General features: G+C 41.6%; 1 protein-coding gene across 2 annotated transcripts in view; it reads right to left on the reverse strand.

The window, feature by feature from the left end:
* PFKFB1 (6-phosphofructo-2-kinase/fructose-2,6-biphosphatase 1) overlaps positions 1-26,370 on the reverse strand; it is a 34,069-nt gene that overhangs the window by 3,283 nt on the left and 4,416 nt on the right. Inside the window, exons 1-12 of one of the 2 annotated variants that reach the window (XM_075184942.1) lie at positions 19,493-19,809; positions 16,681-16,806; positions 15,624-15,720; positions 15,201-15,267; positions 12,518-12,592; positions 11,399-11,455; positions 11,186-11,307; positions 5,672-5,879; positions 5,028-5,174; positions 4,257-4,361; positions 2,917-3,046; positions 2,222-2,284 (exon numbers count right to left, since the gene is read on the reverse strand). In XM_075184942.1, coding sequence (XP_075041043.1) covers positions 2,222-2,284; positions 2,917-3,046; positions 4,257-4,361; positions 5,028-5,174; positions 5,672-5,879; positions 11,186-11,307; positions 11,399-11,455; positions 12,518-12,592; positions 15,201-15,267; positions 15,624-15,720; positions 16,681-16,806; positions 19,493-19,643 — 1,348 coding nt within the window. In that variant the 5' untranslated portion in view covers positions 19,644-19,809. Of the gene's footprint in view, positions 1-2,221; positions 2,285-2,916; positions 3,047-4,256; positions 4,362-5,027; positions 5,175-5,671; positions 5,880-11,185; positions 11,308-11,398; positions 11,456-12,517; positions 12,593-15,200; positions 15,268-15,623; positions 15,721-16,680; positions 16,807-19,492; positions 19,810-26,370 lie in introns of those variants that run through there. The other variant, XM_075184943.1, reaches the window with a different exon arrangement.

The raw sequence follows: 26,370 nt of genomic DNA on the forward strand, positions 1-26,370 counted from the left end.
CATTGTTAACAGTGATAGAGGATGTGGTGGGAAAGGAGTCTAGGGGGAGGAAAGACAATGAGTTCAGTTTTGGAGATGTTAATTTTGAGAAAGCGCGAGGACATCCAGGAGGAAATGGCAGAGAGGCAGTCAGATACACGAGAGAGGAGGGCGGAGGAGAGATCGGGCGAGGAGATGTAGAGCTAGATGTCGTCAGCGTAAAGGCGATACTGAAGACCGAAGGAGGAGCTGAGAGCCCCCAAGGAGGAGGTGTAGAGCGAAAAGAGTAGAGGGCCAAGAACAGAACCCTGAGGGACACCAACAGGGAAAGGGAAGGGGGTGGAGGAGGAGCCAGACGTGGATACAGAGAAGGAGCGGTTAGCGAGGTATGAGGTGAACCAGGCGAGGACAGATCCAGAGAGGCCAAGAGAGAAGTGTTTGAAGCAGGAGGGGGTGGTCCTTGGTGTCAAAGGCCGCAGAGAGGTCAAGGAGGATAAGCAGGGAGAAGTGACCCTTGGATTTAACATATTTAGGACCGTTTAGATACACCCTGCAAGAGTGTATCCAACAAACATTCCAAGTTCGGTAAGGACATGTATTCGCAAAACAGACACTATTGATGGGATGTATTAAAAGTGGATCATTTTGTGCAGTTTTCAAACCTACGTCTGGACACACATTTTTAGATATGTATAAGGAAATCTGACATCACAAAAGGGTATGTTAGCGTGTGTGTTTGCACTTACACATGAGCACCCCCCCGTCTATCCATGCAAAAGGTGCCTCTCGTAGAAGATATGCTCAGATCAACTTAGACAAGTTTACATAGGTAGTGTGGCAAAATGGATTAGATAGAAATTAATTTACTTTTAAACTCTTACATCAGGGTATAACCAGCAGTTTATTATAAACCACATACAGTTTGTGTCTTAACACCGCTGCATCAGATGCAACTTGATGAAAACTGGAATAATGCAGTGCTTTAAAACTGCATACAAAGCAACCACTTTGGATACATCAACGTCTTATAAGGAAGCAACCAATAAATACATTTTAAAAAGTCCAGGGGGTATTTTAACTAAACTGTGGGCTTGAAAAAGTGGAGATGTTGCCTATAGCAACCAAATTCTAGTTAATTTAGTACATTCTACAAAATCAGCTAGAATCTGATTGGTTGCTATAGGCAACATCTCCACTTTTAAAAGCCAGTTTACTAAGTATACTCCTAGGTATTTATGTCTGTTTGTTGAATGCTCGTAATTCACAAGGCGGATTTGTCCGATTAGGGATTCCTATGGTAGTTATGAAGACTTTCGTTGGTAGAAGTGATTCACTGTAATTGTGAGGTTGTCTCTGCTTTTTTTTTTTTTTTTTTTTTTTTTTTTATTATATGGAGTAACTAAAATAAATCTTAATATATCCGCAGTGCACATTTGATTCAATGTGTGGTGTAGGCGACCATTGCAAATTATTTTCTTTTACTTTTTGTGGAGGGTGCAGACCCCTTCCTAACAAGTGCCGCAAGGAAACTATTGTTCTTTCTCGGAAGAATGACAAAAAGATTGAGCATAGGGCATGATAGACTTGTTTTTATAGGATGGATAACAAATTTATGTATAGTGTGATCATGGGCGAAGATATGACAATGTACCACTCTAATTGAAACTGCAGAGAAATATGAAAGGGTTGTAGATATTCTTCAAAATTACATTAAAGAATCTAGAGCTCCCTGGCCAAAACACCAAATTGTTATTAGTCTTAAAACACAATCGACCCAGATGTTTGGCAGCAGTAGAGCGTACCTGGCCAAAGAGACTGGGACTTCGTGGGTGTACGGAAAATCATTGATTGTCTCATAGCCACTTATATGACGCCCCTCTCTGGCAGGTTAGCCCTGCTGCTTAGGGCCAGATTGCTTAAAGCAGGCCTGTCCAACCTGCAGCCCTCCAGGTGTTGTGAAACTACAAGCCCCAGCATGCTTTGCCAGTAGACAGCCTGTTGATAGCTGGAAGGGCATGCTGGAACTTGTAGTTTCACAAACATCTGGAGGGCCGCAGGTTGGACAGGCCTGGCTTAAAGAATGTTCAGTCAGTGGTATTCCCTTTAATATAAGCTCCAATAAAATTCCCAAACAATCAGTCACCAGAATAATCAGCCACTATTGCTGCCAAATCATGATGAAAGTTGTAGTTCAACAACAAGTGGCCGTTTACCCCTCTCTCTCGGTTATAGATGTACTCACCATAAGCCACGGGTGTCAGTTTCAGCACTGTGTGAAGGGGACATTTCAAGTACGGCAGTTCCTCTGCAGAAAGTGAAAACAGATCATCATTGATCAATATGGCCACAATACTCTTAAGATTTGTTCTACCGACTGTCCGCGTTGCAAAGAACATGTTAAGAAGCTGCAGAAATAAGACACAGGGTAGAAGGGGCCCCTGCTCATGAGATGAGAGCTTATACACGCTTGTGTGTTCAGCCCATTTTTCATATTTGTCTACACCCCCTCAGTCTCTGTCTTATAAGTTGCCCCCCACATCTGTCCATTGTATCTCTTCTTTAAATCTCTTACAGTGTCTGCTACCCATGTTTCATCTGTCCCCAGTGTATGGCTTCTAAGAGCTATCAGGAATATAGTTCCCGGTGCAGTTTGTCCATTACAACCACAATGGAATCTTACGGTAGCACAGCTTGGTGACATCACAAGGCAACGCTCCCTTCCCATTGGACAGCTGGAAAGTCTTCCCTACCAAGTGCACTGCAAGTGCTACATCTTACAAATAGCTCCCAGAGTCCTTAGCAATATTGCTCTGGGCCTCATTTAGCGCACTGCATTCAATAGGGCTCAGTGTACGTAGAAGGCAAATGGAATCCTTATTACTATACTACTGTATTGTATTGTACAGACTCCCGGGCGAGTTAATGAGCTGCGGTTACCTGCACTTTTGTCCAGGAAGTAGGCCAGCAGACAGCGCATGACAGCTTGATGACAGATTACCAAAACATTCTCCTGACGCTCCAACTCCATGATAACCGGCTCCAGTCTCTGAACCAGATCCTCATAGGACTTTATATAAAAAAAAACAAAAAAAAAAAAACGACAAAAGTGAGAATAAAAGATGACATCCTGCTGTGCTACATAGAAAGTATTAAAATATCATTATCACAGAACAATATTATATCCATGACACCATCACGGTTACCACCATATTACTCATGCCATAAAATAGTATCTTCCGCTATAGGTTCTCTTTCCTAGTTACAGCCATCTCTCGGAAGCGGCAATGGCTCCCTGTCTAATTCTCTATATTGTGGTTTCAGTGGCAATTCTACCGTTTGGCGACACACTGGATCTCCACGGTGTCACTCACCTGATGTCATAGGATTCAAATTCCCAGAGGATATAGCTTGGGACTTTTAAGCCCATGACATAAAAAATAAATAAATAAGAATCCCTATAAGACCTATATATTACAAAAACAAATGATTCCCAAACAGTCAAGGAGAATGGCTTATAGCAAGAAGCACGAGTGATCGATGATGGGAGTATGACAGAAGGGAACATAGACCAGGGATTTACGGAATTAACTTCTCTAGAAAAGTATAGAGTTTTGGAAAAAGGAAGCACTAGAAATGGCTTCTGTTCATGTTATTTTTTATATGGTGCTCAATATGGGATATTTCGAGATCGTAAGGTTGCAGCTTCAAAGTATTTTCCGCTCCATTTAGCTAGATTATTTGTCTCTATATATCTATATATTAAATTTTATTTTTGTAGCCTATGTATTTTCTTGGGGAACATAACTTTATAGGTTCACTCTACTTACAAATTTAATTTATGTGCAATTTTAAGCTTATCTCCTGGATTCAGAATTCCATGTCTGTTCACTGTTGAACCATGTAGTACAGTTTATGGATTTATTCAATGTGGGCTTGTTACACATTTATTTTTTTAAGGTTATTGATTGTATTACACAACTATCAAACTGGCTGCCAATCAGATTTTGGACAGGTCTCAGCTTGCAGGAACCTCCAATAACGCAATAGCTCTGAACATTTGTTTCCTTCAGAGAAACACCCAGAAAAAATTACAGCATTACACAATTCTGAAGAAGTTCTTTCATAATTTAATTTCATTTATCTTATATCCTAAAATTATTTCCTTGTACAAATCATATCCTGACAGTGACCAGGACTGTAGTCAGACTTCTTGCAGGTTAACATTTTACAGCGTGAGGACTTCCTCGTGTGCCAGTTTGGCTGTCTGCCCCACTCACCTCTCCCTTAGGGTAGCGGTAGCGATATTTGTCCTGGTCTCTCAGTGCAAACTCTTCAGGAAAATGCTCTTGTATCTCTTCATAAGACATCTCTTCACACACGCCCTGCAACACACAGTGTAAAGTCTCTATTATAACTTGATCTGAGGAGCACCCTGCATTATAACCCCAGAAGCCCATCGATTCTCCTCTGTAGAGATACACCAGAGCTCTCTCTAGCAGGGATGACATAACTAAAGGGGGTGTACCATACTTGCCAACTCTCCTTGAATGTCAGGGAGACTCCCTGAAATAGGGGTGATCTCCCTCACTCCCTGAAGAGTCTGGCATGCTCCCTGATGCTGAGCCAGTACAAGACGTGGTTGGCTTTGCCATCTGTGGCATGATGACACAGTTCAGAAATTGTGTCCTATGTCCACGTTTTTATGCCTATGGAGGTGGCCATTTTCGCAGAGACCAAAATTTAATCAAAGACTGACAGGTAAGACAACATGACTTCAGTAATGGAGACAGAAATGTAAGAGACGCTTCAGTCTAGAGATTCATTATCTGCTTTTCTCTAACGCATAGTTGGCCTACTCTCCCGAAATTGGTCTTTATCACAGGACAATTATATTTGAGTCTATAGAGAACTCCCATTACCAACATGAATTATTCTCCAGGTACTCATTAATATAAACATTTAGATTTTCCATATAAAGTGTTATAGGATCATGGTCCTCCGGGGCAGTGAGAGGGTCTGGTGATCAGAGGACGGAACGCGCTACTCACTGCGTCAATCTCGTTCAGCGCCTTCCACTGCTCATACGGGACACTGAGAGCTTCTGCTGATTGGATGGTGCGCTTCATGTGACTGGTCCACACCTTCAGGTCTGGAATCTGCTGCGACTTAACGAAGCTGCCCAGCGCGTGGGCAAACTGTAAGAGATTAGAGGAAGGAGCGGAAATGAGCAAACTGAAAGATGCTGATTGCGTTCTGAGCAGAGCCAGCAAGCGCTAATGGTTCAAACGTGGAGAAGGTTTGCTCAGACCATGAATGCCACACATGGCTTCTTTTCTGGTAGCAAATGCAATAAAAAGCAGGAATCTACCCTTCATTTAAATGTTACATAGGCCATGGCTTAATAGTAGGTCTCCCACATGCCCCAAATAGTCCCACTATTTTTTTTTTTATTTGAATGATTCTCTTATTCATTTACCACATAAAAACAGCAATGGCTAAGAAGAATTCCAGGCTGATAAAAACCTTCATATTACTAGGGGTCCTGGTTGGGATCAAGTCCATGACCTCAGTGCTGTCGGACAGCAATGCTAACCACTGTGCTGCCCTTTTACCTAAACAGATGCTGTATTATAATGCTCATATAACGGAATGGGTTTATTATCAGTGGTTTGTAGCTCATGAAGGATCTCACCTGCTTGCCCCGTTGCGACAGCCCAGAGTCTCCGCCAATCCTGCCCATGAGGTTAAGCTCACTCTCGCCATGCCTCGATAGGTAGATAGAACGGGGCGCTACATGGATATTCATCAGGTAGTACACAGTGCGGCTCTGCACGTGATCCTGCACTCGATTCACCAGATAGCGGCTTCCAACATTGAAAATCTTAATATAAGACAGAGAGCTGGGACAGAAGAATGGAGGGAAAAAAAAAAAAAAAGGAGGTAAGAGGATATACTGAACAAACTGTTTAATATACATAAAACAAAAAAGGGGCACCATCACATTTTAGGGAAGTCATTCATACTACAGTATGATTCCTACTTCAGCAAGAGGAATATTCCAATTATTTCAGCAGGATTCAAAAGTTATGTACAAATCTGCAACATGTTAAAGTGTTAGAGACAAACATTTCTCAAAAGGTCTAGTATACTAAATATATTTTGTAATCGGTGTGAACAAAGAATACAGTGTATTGTTTACAAGTCACAATACATTTTGTTCAAATTTTCTTTTCTTCTTTTATATATGTTGCTTAAAATGTAAACGTTTAAGAAAGAGTTTAGTTTCATAGGTAAGTGATTCAATTTTCCCTTCTCCTTACCATTTTTCTGACATTTCAATAATATATTGATAGAATCATACTACTGAAGTTACTAATCCAGTGGAAGAAAGCAGCCGATTACAGCGAATGTGCTTAAATTGTACCAAATAAGAAGTGGAGATCAAAAACTTATAACATATACTCTCAGCACAAATGAAAGTGGGGGTGTATAAGATAGTATGCCATAACGCCACTTCTCCTACTGCCTTCCTTGTAATACTATTAAATCACATTATTTGGGAATGACAACATTTACCGTAGTTGTGCTGTAAATGCAACTGTTTTTTAAATAAATATATTCTAAGGGATCACGCAGTGGCCAAAAACAATAAATATTTGGAAAGCCGTCTTTCTGTTGAACTTTCCACAGAGTTAAGCAATCACGTCCGGGGGAGTAAATGCATCAAGCTGAAAGTTTTCCAGCGGGTTTGAAAAACCATTCAGATTCTAGTTATCATTTATCAGCTTGATACATTTACCCCCGGATGTCTGAAAAGTGCCATTTTCCAAATCAATTACTTGATAATGTGACAATGAAGGAACAGTCCATCTATTGTAGAGATTTAAACTTTATTTGGATAGTATATGGCATGTTTGGCTCCTGCTAATCATTGCACGTATTTACAGAAACCAGATAATGATATATGTTAATATATATATTACTCAGTGTAATTCAACTGTCAGGAAAAGGAGTATTTCTTCTTTAATAAAAAAAATAAATAAATATATATATATATATATATATGTAGTAAAAATATGTATTTCTCACGTTCATTTAGAAGATTGACGGCACACACCAGCCCACAGAACTTGCATAGCAATAGGTACAAGCACTCCCTACACACAATGCTCAGATATAGGATGTTCATATATATTTGCACACTGACTGCAACAGCAACACCTCCCTTTTCCACAATGCTCAGATATAGGATGTTCATATATATTTGCACACTGACTGCAACAGCAACACCTCCCTTTTCCACAATGCTCAGATATAGGATGTTCATATATATTTGCACACTGACTGCAACAGCAACACCTCCCTTTTCTTCCAGATTTTTGGTTTTGAATAAATCAAAAAGGAGGTTGAATTTCCCCTCAAGCACATTACCATCACGCAGCACAGACATTGTTTACCAACAAAGTATAAAAAGTACAACTGGGCTTTAACCAATCAGCAATTACCTTTCAACATTCTAGTACAAATTATAAGATGAAGACAAGCGTTGGATGGTTTGCACATAAACTCTGCAGCGGCGTACAGTCAGCAGTAGACCAAGGATGTGCATTACCAGCCATACAAAATATAGATTAAACATTAGTACATATGAAGTAGACAAAGGAGGTGCAGACAGGGGACAGAGTACAGAGGGTCCGGTCTGTGACAGTTCACAGTCTAGAAGGAGGGGGCAAAGTAGAGACATAGGAACTGATGATACAAGAGTGGTAGGCATGTAAATAATCACCATTGTAACAAAAACCATGACAACCAAATTACATGGTCCGAATACACCCATGTCACACTGGCTGGCCACCCAGGTATGCCTTACTATGCCAGGGAAGAATATCCCGTACCTTCTAATGCAGTTAGACGTGTACAACAGTACATTTATAATTAAAAAAAAAACAAAAACCACACAAATCACTATAATTCCTTACACAAGCAGTAAATAATTGCCAATAGCTTAAGGAGTTAGTCACCTGGATGTCCCGACTTGCTGAATCCCAGACTCGGCCCGACAATCTCTCCTCTACCTACTGTGGTAGGAGTCAAGCCCCTGGTCTCCCAGTTAGATCAGGCCCACAAGGTAACAAGACCCACGGAGTTCTTCTGAGCAGATGACCCACCAGGATGCTCAGTCCGGCAGAAGCCTAGACTTCAACGCTGGAGTTCTACCCAGGATCAAAGCACAAAGATGAACAAACTCCCCTGGCTCTCCCTCTATACCCCACGATCCAGGGGCTTGGTCAGAGGTGGCCTTAGATAGTGGGATGTTCTGAGAGTGGCTCCCTCACGAGGGGCTGTCCCTTCTCAACCTAACACATCCCTCGGTCCCCTGCAGGGCTGACACCTAGGTGTCTGGCTGAATATAACCTGAGACAATTGGGACATACTCAGGTTAATTAAAGAGGCGGGGCCAAAATGATTAGGCGACACTCCCAGCATTAACCCCTTACAAGCTTTTATTGCCAGAACTAGCTCTCAGCTGACCAGAACTTCCTGTAAAGAAAGGAGGGGGGAATGAATGCAGCTACAGCCCCTTCACCTGTATCCTGGAACTGGACCCCATCCGGTCCTTACCCATAACCCACCTGGCTTCAATTTAAGAACAATGTATAACCGCTCCAATGCAATATCAGCAATACACAATTTTACAATGAGTAACTGACTAAAAAAGTCTTCTATATAGGCAATGTCCCTTTATCCCCAGTGTAAGAGTGTGTCAGCAGGTTACAAGTTTTAGTTAAATGTGACAGACACCCCGCTTTCGCCACAAAGTGCTATTTGCAATCTCATCCAGACCAATCTTTGCAAAAGGGGAACGAGTCAGCACTTAAGGTGGCCACAAATGTCCATTTTAGGCTAGTAATCTGACTCCACATTAATCCCTTCATCTACTTATAATGAAGTCAACTCGTTTCCCTAACTATTCAGTATCCAACCTGAACCAGAGCTGGACTGGAGATATAAATGACCATTTTGGTCCTGCAGTGAAGGATTACGCTGGACAAGTGACAGTACATACGGCCCGAGGCCGTCTCAGATTGCTGACAACCTCTGTACAGACAGGACGCTCAAAAATAAGAGACTCCGCAGAGTGAACAACAAGTCCTGGGAATGCACAGTGATCTCTTTATAGCAGTTTCCAGGAAGAAAAGCCAATCTTCTTAATACCAAATAAGTACAAGCTTTTTATTATTCTACAGCAGAGATTTAGACATAGGGGGTTTTCTCACTCTTAACATGTAGCTTAGATTTCACACAACTAGTTTGGAGAGTTGTGCGGAGATTTGAAAAATTGTTTGAAGATTTGTCAAAGACTGTCGGATCTCTTATTAAAATCCTTGGCAGAGGCTCCAAAATGGTTGGATAAAGTTTACACCTTGGACATGGTCGCTAGGAGACAATGCTAAAAAAAACAGCCTCTCACATCACAACATTATTTTCTGGACCATGAGACGTATCTTTAATTTCATTTAGATCAAAAGAACACACAGTGTATTGATACCACCGTACACTGGCTCCTACATCAGTACCACAAGTCACAGTGTGACAGTTTCAGTACATTGTGGAGAATGAGGTTCGATAGAGAAAGTGGTGTTCTATATATTTGTATCTGAAGGTCTGACAACAATGCAAATGCATATATACAGAATACAACAGAGTTAAATATGATATTGACACAAATTCAACACTAAAACTCTACATCTCCTTAGTAAAACCGGGTATGCAAACATTTTATAGTCATTTCGGGTTAAACTGAGCGCGCAGATTTCTAACATGCTTTACAAATTTCATACTAATATTACACAATTTATTCATTGTCTAATTCTGCAATAAAGTAATGATGAAAGATCCAATTCTATTTCCCTCCCATAAAAAAAAACAAAAAACAGAGAAAAAAATATATCAATACATTAATATATAGGACAGTATTTTAGAATTCAATTTGCAAAGTGACAAATATTTTAAAGATGCATTAAAACAAACCGCTGCACCCAAGCACGTACCTTACATTACTATAGAAGCTGCTCCAACATCTCTATACACAGGACACATTCCACTTGTTAGAACTTACGTGATATTTGGAAGCTGCTGCTTCATGTGACCCGTCCACAGAGAACACACATCAGAGGTTAGGAGCGTTGTGAAATGTTATTATATGGGAGGAAAGCACGTTAGTCAGAGAAGCCATCTCCTCCCTCTCTTATCCAAGAAACCAGCTCCAGCTGGCTGGCTACAAGCCAGTCCGTCCATTGGACTTTGAATGTTCCTGATGTGGCCAGTGAACAAACACAGCCCTTGTAAAACAGGAGTCTTGCAACCTTCATTTAAATCAGTTATTTAACACTTTTTTCCTTTTAAGCTATTCTACATATGGATCTTTGCATTTCTCAGAACAGCCGATATTCACATATGATCCTCATTTCATAAGCATATTAGTTACGGCTTACAACACATGCTACCCTTAGAACCAGAACCTGTTCCCCATCTGTAAACAGCTTCTCGTTGTGGCCAATCATATCTAGACCTCTGAAAAATGCAACGATCACTGTTGACCTTCCAAGTGTTCCAGAATGCCTCAGTTTTATAGATCTCAACTCAGTCTGCCAAGTTCACAAACATTAGAATAAAATTTATTTTTGACCCATTTATACCAATATAAAAACAATCCACATTTAGTGGAACTACATCAGCCTTCAAATTTACTTCACTGTAACTTCCACATTACAATACAACAAACATGTTCCATGAAGGGGCGCTATAGTCTTAGTAAATCCAGTGTAAACAAAGTTTCAGCGTGCAGTTTCAGGGGTCCACTGGAGAGAAGAAGCAGATAGCATTTAACTGGGAGTACTCCTTTACAAGCAGCCATCTTTACAGGCCATATATAAAAGTAAATTAGAGTGCGGCACTTGCGGATATGAGGTTTATAAATAACAAGATCATCATCAATTTATTTATATAGGGCCAGCAAACTTTGTAGCGCTGTACAATTGGGAACATACACATTAATAAAACAATACTGGGTAATACAGACAGATATGAGAGGGCTCCTGCTCGCAAGCTTACAATATATGGGGTATGATTAAAGAGAAGGGAAGGCGCGCTTTTGCCCATAAGACACCCAGATATAACAGAGTAATGTGTGGTTTAGTTTTACCTGTCCAAATCGTCATGTAGGGGCTCGTAATTCATCTGGTAGCATTCAATCCTTTTCAGGAAGTCTTCCACCACTTTTTCCCGATCGCAGTCCTTGTAGTCCGGACTGGACAACTTCACTTGCTAGGATAAGGAGAGAGTTCAGGACAATGGAATATACAGCTCACTGACAATATCAGGTCTATGTCTATCCAAAATCCCATATTCAGCTTACTGTGATGTTCTCAGCAATGATATCTGGGTCATCGCAGATGGATTCGATGAAAAACACCTTCAACGGTGGAGAGATAAAAAAAGAAAGAAAAAAGACAAGTTATTCATGAAAATAACTCTATGGGGATTACCGAACAATGTGCAAACACACAACAGCCATTCAGCTGACCTTGATTGAATTAGGTTAAGTTAGCAACCAATCAGATTTCATTATCTATGCGTTTTGTACATTTGAATGGTTTATCATAGGTTCAGAAGGGCAGGCACCGTCTTACTGCTAATTAGATTAATGATCATTTGTAATATGAAACCATTTTTCTGGGAGAAGCAAGAAAAGCATATGACATACTAGTTTGAGATGTACCATGGATGAAACAAAACAGGGCGATGTTGGACTTTATAATAAGAAAAAAACCAGACAAATCTAAGTGATCCGTCCACTTTAACAGATGGCAACGAGTGCATTAATTTCATCAGAGCAATTGCTGATGAGTCATGACTTTTGTATTCATTTCCATGGCAGGGTAGACAGCCACAGGGGCCAGCTAGCTAATAATTATGCAAGACTTAAGTGATTTTGTAATTGTGAAAAAATTGTTTATGTTTAACATATGACACAATAGTGTCTAGTTAAGAGAAGGGTTATAAAGAGCATCTGATTAACTGATAGTACAAGGTTGCAAATGTACTCAGACTTAACAATAAACAACAATACATAATAGTGTGGGTTTGGGGTAATGTTTGCTTAAATGCAAGTTTTAGAAAGAGGTGGGTGGGTGCTTGGAGGGGGGTTTGTTCACAAACATGTCAGTAATCCAATTGAAGTACACTGCAGAGAGCCTGTTTGAAATCACTGATAACAGAACAATAGCTCCACTCAGAACATACAACACATGCGCAAAAAAAAAAAAATGACAATTGTTACACAACACCTTTTAATATTAGACAAAATTGCATTTTAAGTTTAGGGCCTTATGGGAAACCTGCTGTAAAACAACCACTTTGTCTTTTGTGCAAGGTTGCAAAAATAAACCTGCCACACATTATTACATAACCATTACATATTTAACATAGACACTGGTGAAAACATGTTACATGTGCTGCCCTCTGCAGGCTGTACCTTGTAACCACGTTCCTTTGCAAACTGCAAAATCATAGACCTTCTCTCTCTTGTAGTGTTGGTGGCATCAAATACCTAAAAATGCATAATCAAATGCTTTACAAATGTATTCATTCACTAAAGATTTAGACAAGCCATAAGCAAAGAGATTACCTATATGTACAAGAATTAGGTTTATTAAGAGTAGTAGTGAATTTCTTATCTAGAATACTCCCTCATACCTCCCGACTATCCCGATTAAGATTGTCAGGACTGTCCTGTCGGAAAACTGGAAGGAGTGTCCTGTTCACTTATGCCCGCCATGCAGAGCAGCGTTAGGGCGACGTCTTTGCAAACTTGCTGTGCAAAATTGTGCGGTATTGATTCATACGTGGGGCAGCACCACCGACGTCACAGTAATTAAAATACCCGATGAATCCCCTCCACACATTTATGCTAGACTAACGACAGGAGCCAACAGGGCTGCCGTATCTCTTTGGTACACATTTCTCAACTCTGAAAGCGAACCGGCGAAGCTCTCCTCCCCACGTGCTTGGGAGAGAGACCTAGGCCTGGTACTAGACGAGAATCTATGGGATCTAGTCTTCCAAAATGCCCACCCAATGGCAAAGTGTCTGAATCATTCAGAGATATATTACAAACTACTTCACAGACTTTACTTAACCCCAGACAGGCTCCACAAGATGTGGAGCGATAGGCGACATTCTAAACACTTTCTGGAGCTGCCCTAGTGCCCATATCCTGTGGTCTGCAGTGTATGCCAAGGTATCCCAGGTTATTAAGACTCCAGTTCCCTATACTCCAGAGGTGGCACTTCTACAGCTCTTTCCACCACAGTAATCCTCTGGAGACCGATATTTAGTTCGCCCTAGTTACTATAAATTTGTGGCTATGATTGCCCAAACATGGAGAACCTCTTCTCTTCCCCGGGTCGCCAAGATAATATCTACAGTTCAGTTAAAGCTACGATATGGAAACACTAGGGGCTAAATTTACTAAACTGCGGGTTTGAAAAAGTGGAGATGTTGCCTATAGCAACCAATCAGATTTTAGCTGTCATTTTGTAGAGTGCACTAAATAAATGACAGCTACAATCTGATTGGTTGCTATAGGCAACATCTCTACTTTTTCAAACCCACAGTTTAGTAAATCTAGCCCTAGGTGTCTCATATTCTCCTTCTGCTCCTCACACCATACAATGTGGTTCGTTTGGAATGATTATATATCTAAGAAGCCAATCCCTCAAGATACCGCAAACACATTACTGTCCTCTTCTCAATAACGCCCAACTCAAGGGAGTGTGCTATAAACTTGTATACTGCGACTGTGATATCAAATTGTATACTGTAAATTCTAGTGTATTATCACCTCTTTTCCCTCACCCTTCCCTCTCCAACCCCTCTTCCTCTTATTTTAAGGTTTTCTTTTCGACCATATAAATTGAAAACTTTAATAAAAACTGTTATTGGAGAAAATACCAGATGATTTAGACTGTAAGCCCCAATGGGGCAGGGACTGATGCGAGTGAGTTCTCTGTACAGCGCTGCAGAATTAGTGGTGCTATATAAATAAATGGTGATGATGACGAATCAGATTTTTGACTTTTAAGCTATCCCATATATGGTCCTGGAGATGTGGGAGGAGCTTCAGCTGTGTAAATGAGCAGGGAGGTAATGCTCTGCTTTTTAACAGGAAGTGAACAATGTTTGGAAGTTGAGGCAGAGGGTGCATTGTGAGAGGCAGTAACAGGCTGGCTTCTGTTTTTTCAACGGTTTGCCATTAATGAAAGGTTACAAGGCCATATGACTTTACGGCAGGTCATAAAACATATTCCTAGAGTCTACACAGCACCGTATGAGTGTCTGGTGCATTGTAATGCTTTCCCAAAAGCACTATGAAAAGAATGGCATTTGGGCAACAGGAAAAGGTGTTATTTATAAGCTACAGACATAGGTGCTTTTATGATGCTGGTTTACAGCGAAAGCATTACAGCAAAATCAAAGTCTACATGAATATACTGTACATACCAGTACTTAAACTGGACCAGTCTACTCGGTGCTGGCGGTAGAATCTTCAGCAACCCCCCTGCCCTCAGATTGTGCTTGTGCCGATCCCTTATATCGGCGAGTGTAAACACAGTGCCTGGGGACAACACGGTGGCTTAGTGGTTAGCACGTCTGTCTCACATCACCGGGGTCATGAGTTTAATTCCCGACCATGGCCTTATCTGTGTGGAGTTTGTATGTTCTCCCCGTGTTTGCATTGGTTTCCTCCTGGTGCTCTGGTTTTCTCCCACACTCCAAAAACATACTAGTAGGTTAATTGGCAGTTACCAAATTGACCCTAGTCTGTCTGTGTGTTAGGGAATTTAGACTGTAAGCTCCAATGGGGCAGGGACTGATGTGAGTGAGTTCTCTGTACAGTGCTGCGGAATTAGTGGCGCTATATAAAACAGATGATGACGGTGCCGTCCTTCCACGTCTACAGAGCTCATAGTGTTCCGTCAGACCAGAGTCTACTCCGATCAGAGGCAGCCAGTTTTCAGATATTCGTTTCACTAGAAACGTCATTGAGGCACTTTGTACCTCATGCCTCAGTGAAGCTATTAAATGGCTACAGTACATTCTCAGAAAAATAATAAAGCAACAGGATCATTTTGCAATTTTCTTTCACAACCACTTACAGCAACGTGTCCCTCTTCCCGTGACAGGTACATATGGACATCCTTCAGCGCATTGAGTGCACATTGCCTGTAAAAGAACACGGACACTGTTTAGCTCAACCACGGCCGCCCATGCCCAGCATACGAATGAATAAACATTAAATTGTTCATGAAACACACAAGTTTAAAAGGTGCAAGACCCCCCCCCCCACCCCCAATCAAGCTCCGCTCCCTTATGACATCACACGAGGGGGTAGACTTAAAAACCTTCAAACAAGGTAGTAAAAGGGATAGGGGGCAAATACTATTTTACTGAACAAACAAATTTAATTTGCTACCACAGTATAAACGATCTATCCGACCACCAATAGGACAGTGCATGCAAACATGAACCAACCGCATGATCAGTTACAAACATTTCATTACACAAGTTTGCAAACTCACTTTCTGATTTTCATGGCTTCCTGGTTGTCCGAGCGGAAAAACTCATAGTTTTTGTAGCTCTGCACAGCCTCGCGGCGATACTGTCCCACGTTAAACACTGAGCGTAATGAAAAGAAAACAAGACGACACGTGGGACAAAGAAAATCAAGTCAGCGTAAAACTGGAAGGTCTATAGTTATAAAACTGGATTACTAGGTCATGGATAACATTCATACACAACAAAACAATGTAGAATCATGAGCATAATAAATTCATTGAAGTGCAAAGTTCAGTCGAGTGAAAGGGTTAGTCATCCCTAAAGTGGTTAAAACCTCAGTCGGATATCTCTTAGTGTCTATTACATAAACTCATATGCGAGAAGTGTTGTGAAACAGAGATAGAGATTAACGAGTGCATGATGTGGTCTTTACATGTGACTTCTGTAGTCTAAACGCAAGGCAGAAGCGCTTTCTATTGAACCTCTTCCTTGCGATCTATACATTGACCGACATGTAAATGTTGACATTGTGAGGGCAGACCAATGACGTACATAAGAACCTTGTGTGATAAGCGGCTGCAGACTTCAAAGCCTTGCAATATAGTCAGATACTTAGTTAGGATCCATCTATTATCGTCAATACGGAAATAGTTATAACAGTTTATTCCAGTAAACGTACTATAATGTGCTAAACTACTGGAATTAATCAAATAAGTTTGCAATAACTGGTATGTATTGCTGAAATGTTAAGCAACATACTATTGCTTATGTTACAAGACGCAAATAAGGGATTTCTCTACTACAGATAATTAACGTTTATAAATAAAGTGCTGACATATTACAGAGGAGATCAGATAAGATAAAAGACATGGCCAATTGGCACGCACCCACGTCGCCTTACAAGGCAATGGTAGCAAGTTAGACCTCAAGATAGTTTTAGGTCAGTCTGTGAGATTTCAGCAATCCCGTTACAGACAGGATGCGTTAGCAGTGATGGAACAACGTGGACTGATGGCGGTAGTTTAAAATCAGTGTTCATAGAAACCGTTATTCCAGTCTCCAGCTGGAACAAGTACTTACCTTTAGTTGGCGTTCCGATCCAGTTGAGGTAGCGTGTGAGTTTCTTAGAGATGTAAGTCTTTCCACGTGCAGGGAGCCCAACCATAATGATCATAGTGGGGGAGTTTGTGAACTGGGGTATGGACGCTGCAGAAAAAGAAATATAATTATGGAAAAGTGCTCTGGTAAAGCATTAATATTGTAGCATGACAAGTTTGATACTAAAACCCTTTTATCTCATGTAATTTCTCAGGTTTACATCAATTGTTACATGCACTAGATTTATAACACATTGGATTATTACGATGGGTGAAAAGTCAAATACGTTATACTGTTTTATGACACTAATTTATATTCCCCGATTTATCAGGGCTACAAACATGAACCAATGTTTGCAAAACAAAGTAAAATACATATAAATATTATGTGTGTGGCTCAGACAGTTATTCCAATTGCAGCAGCCGCATTTTGAGAACTGAAGGTCCTCTTTTCAAAGACAATCAATAAAATATATTTGGTACACACATAATGCCAGCTATGCATGAATAAATGCCAGCTACGTTGAAATAGAATATCCTGGAGCTAGCTGCATTGTAAGCGAGACGTAGATGTACTTAACCAATCTTGAAACATCTGAAATGAATTATGTATGCGTGATGGCATGGTCAATCTGTGTCACTATAACATACGATTAATTCATACTTGCCAACTCTCCCGGAATGTCCGGGAGACTCCCGAAATCCGGGTAGGTCTCCCGGACTCCCGGGAGAGCAGGCAAGTATCCTGCATACTGCTATTTGATGGAAAAAATTATGTGATTTGCGGAGAATCGCATCATTTTGGCCCCGCCCCCCCACCCAAAATGACGCAATTAACCGTGCCCCGCCCCCTCCCAACCTCCAACCACGCCCCCTGCCCGGGATCTTCCGGAATTCAATGTTAAAAGGTTGGCAAGTATGGATTAATTTATATAGCGCCAACATATTACACAGCACAGTACATTGTTTGTGTCGTGATCCCTTCAAATTACATACAATGACATGAAACAGAAGGTAAACACAGCCCTGCCCCAATGAGCTTACAATCTACGAGGTGAGGGGAACACGTGATACATAAGGTAGTGGAATATTAGTTGTAGCTGCTGGTGGTGAAAGTGCGTATGGCTATTGTAAGGCAGTAGCATCATCAACCACTAATAAAGCCGTCAATGGCTACTGGCATTTCCGTGAAGCTAGCGGTAGTGTGGCACTTTTGGAACCAGGAGAGACAGAGAAAGTTGGAGACAAAAATATGACCAGTCCCTGTAGAGATCTTAAGCCATCAGCCGTAAGTGTCTCTCACAGTTTATCTCAATTGAACCTCCATTCTTTTCTGGTGGAGGCTTATGAAGATAACACTGTGACCACAACTACTACACAGTCACTGCCCAATGCCCTTAAGAGAGGATTTTGCAGAATAAGTCTTATTTGTCAGTCATGTGACCTTTCCCTGGTCAGCCAATACCAAATTCACAATTTAAAGTCCTATAGTCCTTATTCCAACAAAATAAAAATGGCCATTGTAGGGGCGAACTAGTCTTATGTTTATGGTATGGGTAGTGCATAGTAAGATAAATGATTCAAAGTTAAAATAGCTTATGCTGGTAATAAAGTTTAATGTAAAATGCACATTACAGGGAAGTGTAAGATTTCAATGAAATGCACGTGGCTTTTTGGAAAGGTTAATAATTCAAATCAAGTTTATGAAACTAGAGGGCGTTTGAAGAATTAAGAGCATGAAAGTCCCTCTGTGATTACATTTGCTTATGACATGCAAGGCATATTGACAGACTAGGAATTCTAATCAGCTGTGAACACCAAAATTGACTAGAACGCTCAATTAAATCAAAGTGATGTACGTTGCATTAAATAGAATGCTTAGTGTTGCATGCAGCTTAGACTACGATTCTTAAATCATCAATACAGGAATTTCACATTCAGCAGTTTCAGTAGAAGGCAGATGTTGCAACATTACATACATGGTAAACAGACCTTTCCTTTAAAACTAAACTGGGTGCAAATGTAAAAACCTATAATGGGAAAACAAACACACACACTAGTAATAGAAGATCGCAATAGCTTGTAGCTAGGTAAACATTATATACAGTGTTAAACATAGAATCACCTAGTATTACATTTAGCCAGTTTAATCTAAATATTGTTGTATAGCTATAAGAGTATAGATTATGTGTACTGTAATCATCTATGGAAGTAGGGGGCAAAAGATAAAAGTCTCTCCAATGTCAGCAAACTATGTTATGGACTTAATATCATGACATTATTGAGAGTAATGTGCACCCATGCCAAGCTTCTAGGCTGCCTAGCTGAACATGAAACTGGAGAGGTTTACACAGACTCTGTAATAAATATAACCAGGTAATTAAGAAAAGTCTCGTTTTGCAGCAGAAATTGCTCCCAAAACAAAGGTGTTTATCTGCAGTGTGTACCCAGCCTTTTGCATAAAACAGCAGCACAAAGCCTCATCTTCCAGGGTCACCCCATGATGGTGGCTTTGTCTCTGGTGCCTCAGTCCACTCCACTGGCACCCCCTGGTGCATCAGCCACCTCCACTGGCACATCAGCCACCTCCACTGGCACCCCCTGGTGCCTCAGGCCCCTCCACTGACACCCCCTAGTGCCTCAGACCCCTCCACTGGCACCCCCTGGTGCCTCAGACCCCTCCACTGGCACCCCCTGGTGCATCAGACCTCTCCACTGGCACCCCCTGGTGCATCAGACCCCTCCACTGGCACCCCCTGGTGCATCAGACCCCCTCCATGGTTCACTGCACTTACATCCTCTCCGCTGCTGCAGCCTCTCGCTCTGATGGGGGATCCATATTTTCTGTAGCCGCGTCTGTGTCAGCTCCCTCAGCCTGTCTGCCATCTGCTGCTTCTGTGTCCTCACTGCCACTGCCGGCTGTGGGTCTGGGTCCTGGCTCTGCATGGCCAGCGATGACCTGGGTCACTTTCTGCCCTGCCAATCACCTGACTCAGCCGTGCCCGGAGTGTGGGTCAGCGCGTGTGTCTGTGCGGGCAGAGAGCCTGCACCTTCCCCGCTGTGTACAGAGCAGTGCGTCCTCACCCCCCTCCGCCTGAACTAGAGTCACTGCCAGAATGGGAGGGACATAATCCCAATACAGAGGAAGCACACAAAAAAAAACAACCTAATCTGCAGCACATGTAGCTCTAACAGGATGCAGGATGCACACTTATAGGATCCTCATAGATTGTAAGCTCTTCTGGACAGCTCTGCAGTGCTAACTTGATGCAAGAATTTATTTCTTGCAATAAAGATTACATAAATGCAAGTTATAGAAGGATAGCAAATAGGGGAGGGCTGGCAAATTTTAGGCCTGTGGGCAAGACTGTCTCAGCAGCCTATTAGGAACATTTTAAAGAGGAAAAGATGCAGGTGGCCCAGTCCAAGGTAGCCCATTGTGGGACTGGCCCAGGGGGGCTGATACACACCCCTCCACCCCCAGCCCAGTCTTCCCCCAATAGTAAAACGTTTATTGATCTGCTCTGTCCAAAGATACAGAGAACTGCTATTTCAGGATGAGCTCCATGAACCAATTAGTCTTAAAAGATCATTAAGAAGGACTTGACACTTAAGCAAATTATTAATCAGGTTTCAATATTTTGGATTCTATTTACATAAGTTTTCTAAAGCAGAGAGTCACATTAAAGTGCATGGTGTCCATAAAACAGGAAGGCAGTTTTTCACAAGAGGTCCTTGAAAAAAAAAAAAAAAAAAAATAGGATGTCCTTAGCAAAACGCCTGTTTTACATATTATCGCCACATACAACTTTGTTTTGACTGGTAATTCAGAAGATTCCCTCAAATGGGATGGACCTTGATCATCATCAGTTATTTATATAGCCCCACTAATTCCACAGCGCTGTACAGTATGTTTTTGGGAGTGTGGGAGGAAACAAGAGCACCCCGAGGTAACCCACACAAACAATACAAACTCCACACAGATAAGGCCATGATTGGGAATTGAACTCATGACCCCAGTGCTGTGAGGCAGAAGTGTTAACCACTAAGCCAACCTTGAACGTTTGTTTGGAGCAAAGTCTAGGGGGTATATTTACTAAGCTGAGGGTTTGAAAAAGTGGAGATGTTGCCTATAGCAACCAACCAGATTCTAGTTACCATTTATTTAGTACATTTTATAAAATGACAGCTAGAATCTGATTGGTTGCTATAGGCAACATCTACACTTTTTCAAACTCGCAGCTTAGTAAATATACCCCCAGGTCTATGAAGTTGATAGAGACTTATTCTAAAAGACTCACTACTATAACAAAAGCAAAATGGTGTTTCCATAAAGTAGTAGTTTAGGGGTGTGCACATTTATTTTACGTTCTTTTTCCACAAAAGTGTCTATTTGATCTTAACTTAAATTTTATTGGTTGAAATCTCACATTAAAGTTAGAAAAAGGTCTGACATGATGTATACTACAGGCTTCACATCACAAAGATCTGCAGTTTCAGGAAGGGTGTGTGGACTTTCTACAGCTTATTTATAACTCTCCAAAGAGGTTTTTATCCCAGTAAATCCCCATCCCCCCAAGCTACTGTTTTTGGAGGATTAACACACTTGAAAGTACTGTGACTATTGTTAGAGGATTGCAGCAGATATTGGAGGTATATGCTGCATTCACAGTATCTTCAAATCACAGATGCAGTCACCAAATAGGTCTATCTGGACTGCAAAAATGCTATAATATATATATATTTCAAGCTTCAAAAACCTCTCGGAGCTTGATCCCGACAGTCAATGCCATTTTAAGATGGCGTTAGCCATTCTATTGTATAGTTGCCTACTCTCCCGACTCCCGAGTTCCTGGGAATCCTCCCGGACTCTCGGGAGAGCAGAACAACCTCTTGGATCCCGGACAGATTGGTAAAATTACATTGAAGGGACAGGGCTTAGTGGCGATTCATGCGTCATCTCTGCCCCGCCCCCTGCTGGTATAGGGCAAAATGGTGATGCATGCTTAGGGGGCGGGGCTTAGTGGCACTTTTCAAGTGCCCCGCCCCCACACGCCCACCTGCCCCTGGACCTCTCAGAACCAAAAACAAAAAAGTAGGCAAGTATGTCCTATGAGGAGAGCATTCCAGGAGAGAGCTCTTCCTTCTTCCTATTGCAAATTGTGCAAAGGGCAGGTTACAACCTGGAGGTGAAGTGATCACGATTGCAATTATTTTACTATAGACTATTAGACTGAACAATTTTAATAAATAGGCACGTTTACATAATTTCTTGTTTTGCGATAAGACACGAGCATTACCGTGAAGAAAATACTATGGGTCATAAATGGACCCCCTTATAATCCACTATATATAATATAGGCAGATCAAATAGGCAATAAGCAATAGCTCAGGATATCAGAAGAAACTGAAAACTTGTTCTCCAGTGGAGCAGGTGTATAATAAGGCTTCTGTGCAGCCCATTATGTACAGAACAAGATGTTCCACTCCACAAGACCCCTCACCCGCATCAACACACAATCCCTCAGTTTCCCATTCTCCTCTGAAGACACACAGCTGGCCACCAACAGGAGGAGGAGGGGGAACCCCAGGAAAATAACTATTTGTCTGTTAGAGACCACAGACTCCAAACAAAAAGTTAAGACAATAAAACTGGAAAAGTGTTTTCAATACAGAGTGGTGCATTTTATATGTCCACAACAACAGGTCTTACATTTTTAGGTTGAATGCTTGAACATAGAATATTTTCATTACAAGAGTGAGCACATCATGAAGCTAGGTACACACTACACGGTTTTCGTCCAATAATCGGCTAAATCAGCCGACATACGACCGCTCGTTCAAAAGTCAGGTCAGTGTGTGCAGTGACACGATGGTCGAAAGTCTGCCCAAATGGACGATTGTCGCCTCATTTGGTTGGTCGTACAATTTAATATTTTTGCTCCAATCTCGTTTCCGTTGTGTAGTGTGTATAAACCGACCGATCCACAACAGTGAATACGAAATTACAGTCACTGCTCACGACAACATGGCTGTAAAAAGTCGCTAAAGGGACGTCCGCTCTTCCCTTTATCGTCCTAAACAAGGCTAGTGTGTATGCAGTCCATGGACCGAGCGATCGGACCATCGATCGCATGTAAAATCACTCGGCATAAAAAGTTGGTTGAAATTTCTGTAGTGTGTACCCAGCTTAAGGCAGACTGTAGAGATAAAGAAAATGAAACAGCTACAGGCTACTATTGTTGTATTTAGGTTGCACTACAATAGATCTTGTTTCAAATCAATTTTGAAATTAAAGCTTCAAACTTGCCACAATGGGTCCAATCAAATCATCACTTTATTAAAACACACACAAAAAAAAAATTGAATTCGCTTTCATTCCTCAACATTTGCTGGACCAGTCTGAATGAATATGCGCACGTGTATTTCAGATAACGTATGCACAGTGAGACCAAAAGCACAGAAATGGACTTTCAGTACCACACAGTGAAAAGATATATTATTATATCATAATAAAATTTAATATACATCTCCTATCATTGTAAATTATTTAAAAATATGCTCTTTATTAGCAGAATAAAGCATTTCTCCCCTCCTACATTTTCATATATTGCCTGCAACCTGATGACTGCAATGCATGGCATGGTGTTTAAAATCCTATGGGGCATATTCAATTAGCTTTCCGGTTCGCGGTAACGTGCGTTACCGCGAAAAGTGCGCGTTCTTGCCGGTATTACGGTACCGCATTAACGCGGATTTTCGTACGCAACCCTATGGGCTGCGAACGAAAATACACGTTATTGCGGTAACGTGGATTAAGTTTCGCGGCTGTTCCGGCACGATCCCGCGGACCGGAAAGCTAATTGAATATGCCCCTATAATTTTAACCCACATCCCCTCCCTCCCCTACACTTCCCCCATACTCCACCCCCCCTCCCCTCCCCCAGGCAGGGGAGTTTGACAAGTATACATTTTATTCCGTTATCGCCATGGCGATACTTTCATCACACCCACCAGTATTAAATAGTCTTCCCCGTGCAGAGCCATATACAGACGAATCCTTTTTTCACCCTTTAATAGACAACTTTATCCCTTTCAGAGAAGGGCAGGATAAATCAACACATCTACATGTACAGTCAGATCACTTTTCATAGAGAAATAAAAATATACATAAGCCTAGATGTTGTATTAGAAAGCCTAATTAACAGAAGATCTATATCTATGTAGGAAGTAGTCATATAACACATTAGCTATACTGTCACCAAGTCTGCATGTGATAGTAAGTAAATAGAATACATGTTTAGGTACTGCAGCGTAAATATAAATAAGATTTAATGAAGCCATCACATACAAGTCTTAGATCTGCATTCAGCATATAGCCGCATACTCGCATAACCGTATACCCTTGGTTATCTCGTCTTCGGACCATAAAGCACCCCACCATTGGCCTTACAGTTGCGTGCTGGCTAAACTGAGAAATATATCTACTCCAATCTCTCCTTTGATACCACCATTTACTAACCTGAGTTTTTCCTACCAGGAGCAAATACGAAGGCCTTTAAGTGTTGGGTGCATGCTGGGGTCTTGTGTGGGCCAGTCGATGGGTTCCTCGGGTGTGTAGTCCTTTGACGTTAATCAGGCAAAAGTGGAACCTATCTGACCAAGTACTAGGGATACTCACAGGTAAGGCATTTTTTTTTTATTTTTTTTTTTGGGGGGGGGGGGGGGGGGGGGGCACAGTAGTACTCCATAATCGACTTGACGCCTCGCAGCTCTAAGCGGCAAATTCAATTTGGCACAAGGGGACGCGATGTACCTCCGGAACAGTCCGGAGACATATCTCATCTGAATTTTTACAGACTCTCCACTCGTTTTCTCCTTGCGTCCCATAGAGGTGCAAGTGAAAATGAGTAGAGATTTCTGTACCGTATAAACTAGTACAGCCAGAGACTGAGACAATATCTGACGGTGCCTCGCGGCTAATTGAATCTGCCCCTAACAGTAGAAGTACAACTTTTTGTCTCATAGTGGTATAAGCCAAGTGCCAGCTCCGAAAAGGATTGTTCATAAAAAAAAGAAAAAAGTTTAAGATCGGAGATCCAAAGGAAATTATTCTCAGTTATAAAAGCTTCCCTACCAGTCTCTAATAACAGTTGCCTCAGTAAGTGTCTGATCTGATGCTACATTCTTGCTGCCACATTGTGGCTAAACAGAAAAGTGCGACCATTTATATTTCATAGTGAAGCTACAGCGTTAAAGGCTTAAGAGGTCGTTTTATTATTGCCAGAAACGGTTCTTTCTATATGGTTTAGGCATATTTAACCATCTTAGCTATGTAACAAAAACCTAACGCTGGAGATATCAAATCCGCCGGAAACTCTCATCTTGATACATTTACCTCCTGCGTTTCAACCCAGACGCTCCTCTTACTGTTTGCTCACAACACAGTATTTGATGGATTGTCCTGACTTAACATGCTAGATGAGAGCGTCACTTAGAGAACGGAGAACAGAAACCTACCAACTAAAATTGAAGAATTTGTCGCTTTCATATAAATGACTTCATTTCAGCTCATGACAATCTCCAATGCAAAGTGACTTCATGCAGGGATAAACTGGCGGACCTTGAAGACCTCTCCAGATGAAAAATAAATCAGTTTCCAACGCAGAGCTAGCCGACTATGCTACAACATTGTTCCCCAAACGCCTTCCCACAGAGGATGACAGAATTGCTAATTAATGAAATTCATCGCTTCCCTAAACTCAGAGTGTAAACAGGAAATTATCCCAGAGACACTCTTCAATGGGGCCACTTTTTCCACATTCAATAGAGCGTACTGAAAGCAGCTAGATTAGTGCATGACTATTACTCAGGAAACTAATCGAGGATTTGTAATGTAGGACATTACAAAGGCTGGCCTCCGGGAGTCTCGGAGCAGAGGTTGGCATGAGGGGGCGTGGCTCCTCGAATTGCATCATTATGGCCCCGCCCTGTGATGTAATGACGCAAATGCATCATTTTAATGCGGGGGCGGGCAAAATTATGCAGATTTGAAGCCTCCATGATGCGATTCCCAGCTTCAAGAAGGAGAATTGCCAGCTCTTCCGGGAGTCCTGGAGACCTACCCGGAATTCGGGAGCCTCCCAGTTATTCCGGGAGAGTTGGCAAGTACGTGTCACAAATCAATGTAGAAATACAGCTAAGGAGCCATGGATAAGGTGAAAAAACAAACATTGTTTATTGCTGGAGAGTATGAACAGATGATGAAATAATGAGCTTGCAGAAATTACCAGATACACAGCAGTTGCAGGTAAATGGGAGGTGAGGAAAGATTCCAGGCAGCAAGTACAGGGAAATGCACAGGTAAGTCCCAGGTTCACAGATGAAACAGGTCAGCAGAATGTATGTTGAAATAGATCTCAAGCAGCATAAATCCAGGAGCACAACAGGAGGAAGTGACCACAGAGTATAACATCAATAACCAGCCATGTGTGCTGGGAGTGACAGGTATATATAAGGGAAATGAGAACACACCCAGGTGCATTGAATAAATGGAGAACGGGTTAACCCCTAATGCACATGAAAGGCACAATAGCAGCACCTCTGGTGATCAGAGGTACTGCTGCAAATACACACTAATAAAGTCTAACAGTCCAGGAGGCAGGAGCTGCCA

Source organism: Mixophyes fleayi, chromosome 9, assembly GCF_038048845.1.
Source record: "Mixophyes fleayi isolate aMixFle1 chromosome 9, aMixFle1.hap1, whole genome shotgun sequence".
Classification (NCBI taxonomy): Eukaryota; Metazoa; Chordata; class Amphibia; order Anura; family Limnodynastidae; genus Mixophyes; species Mixophyes fleayi.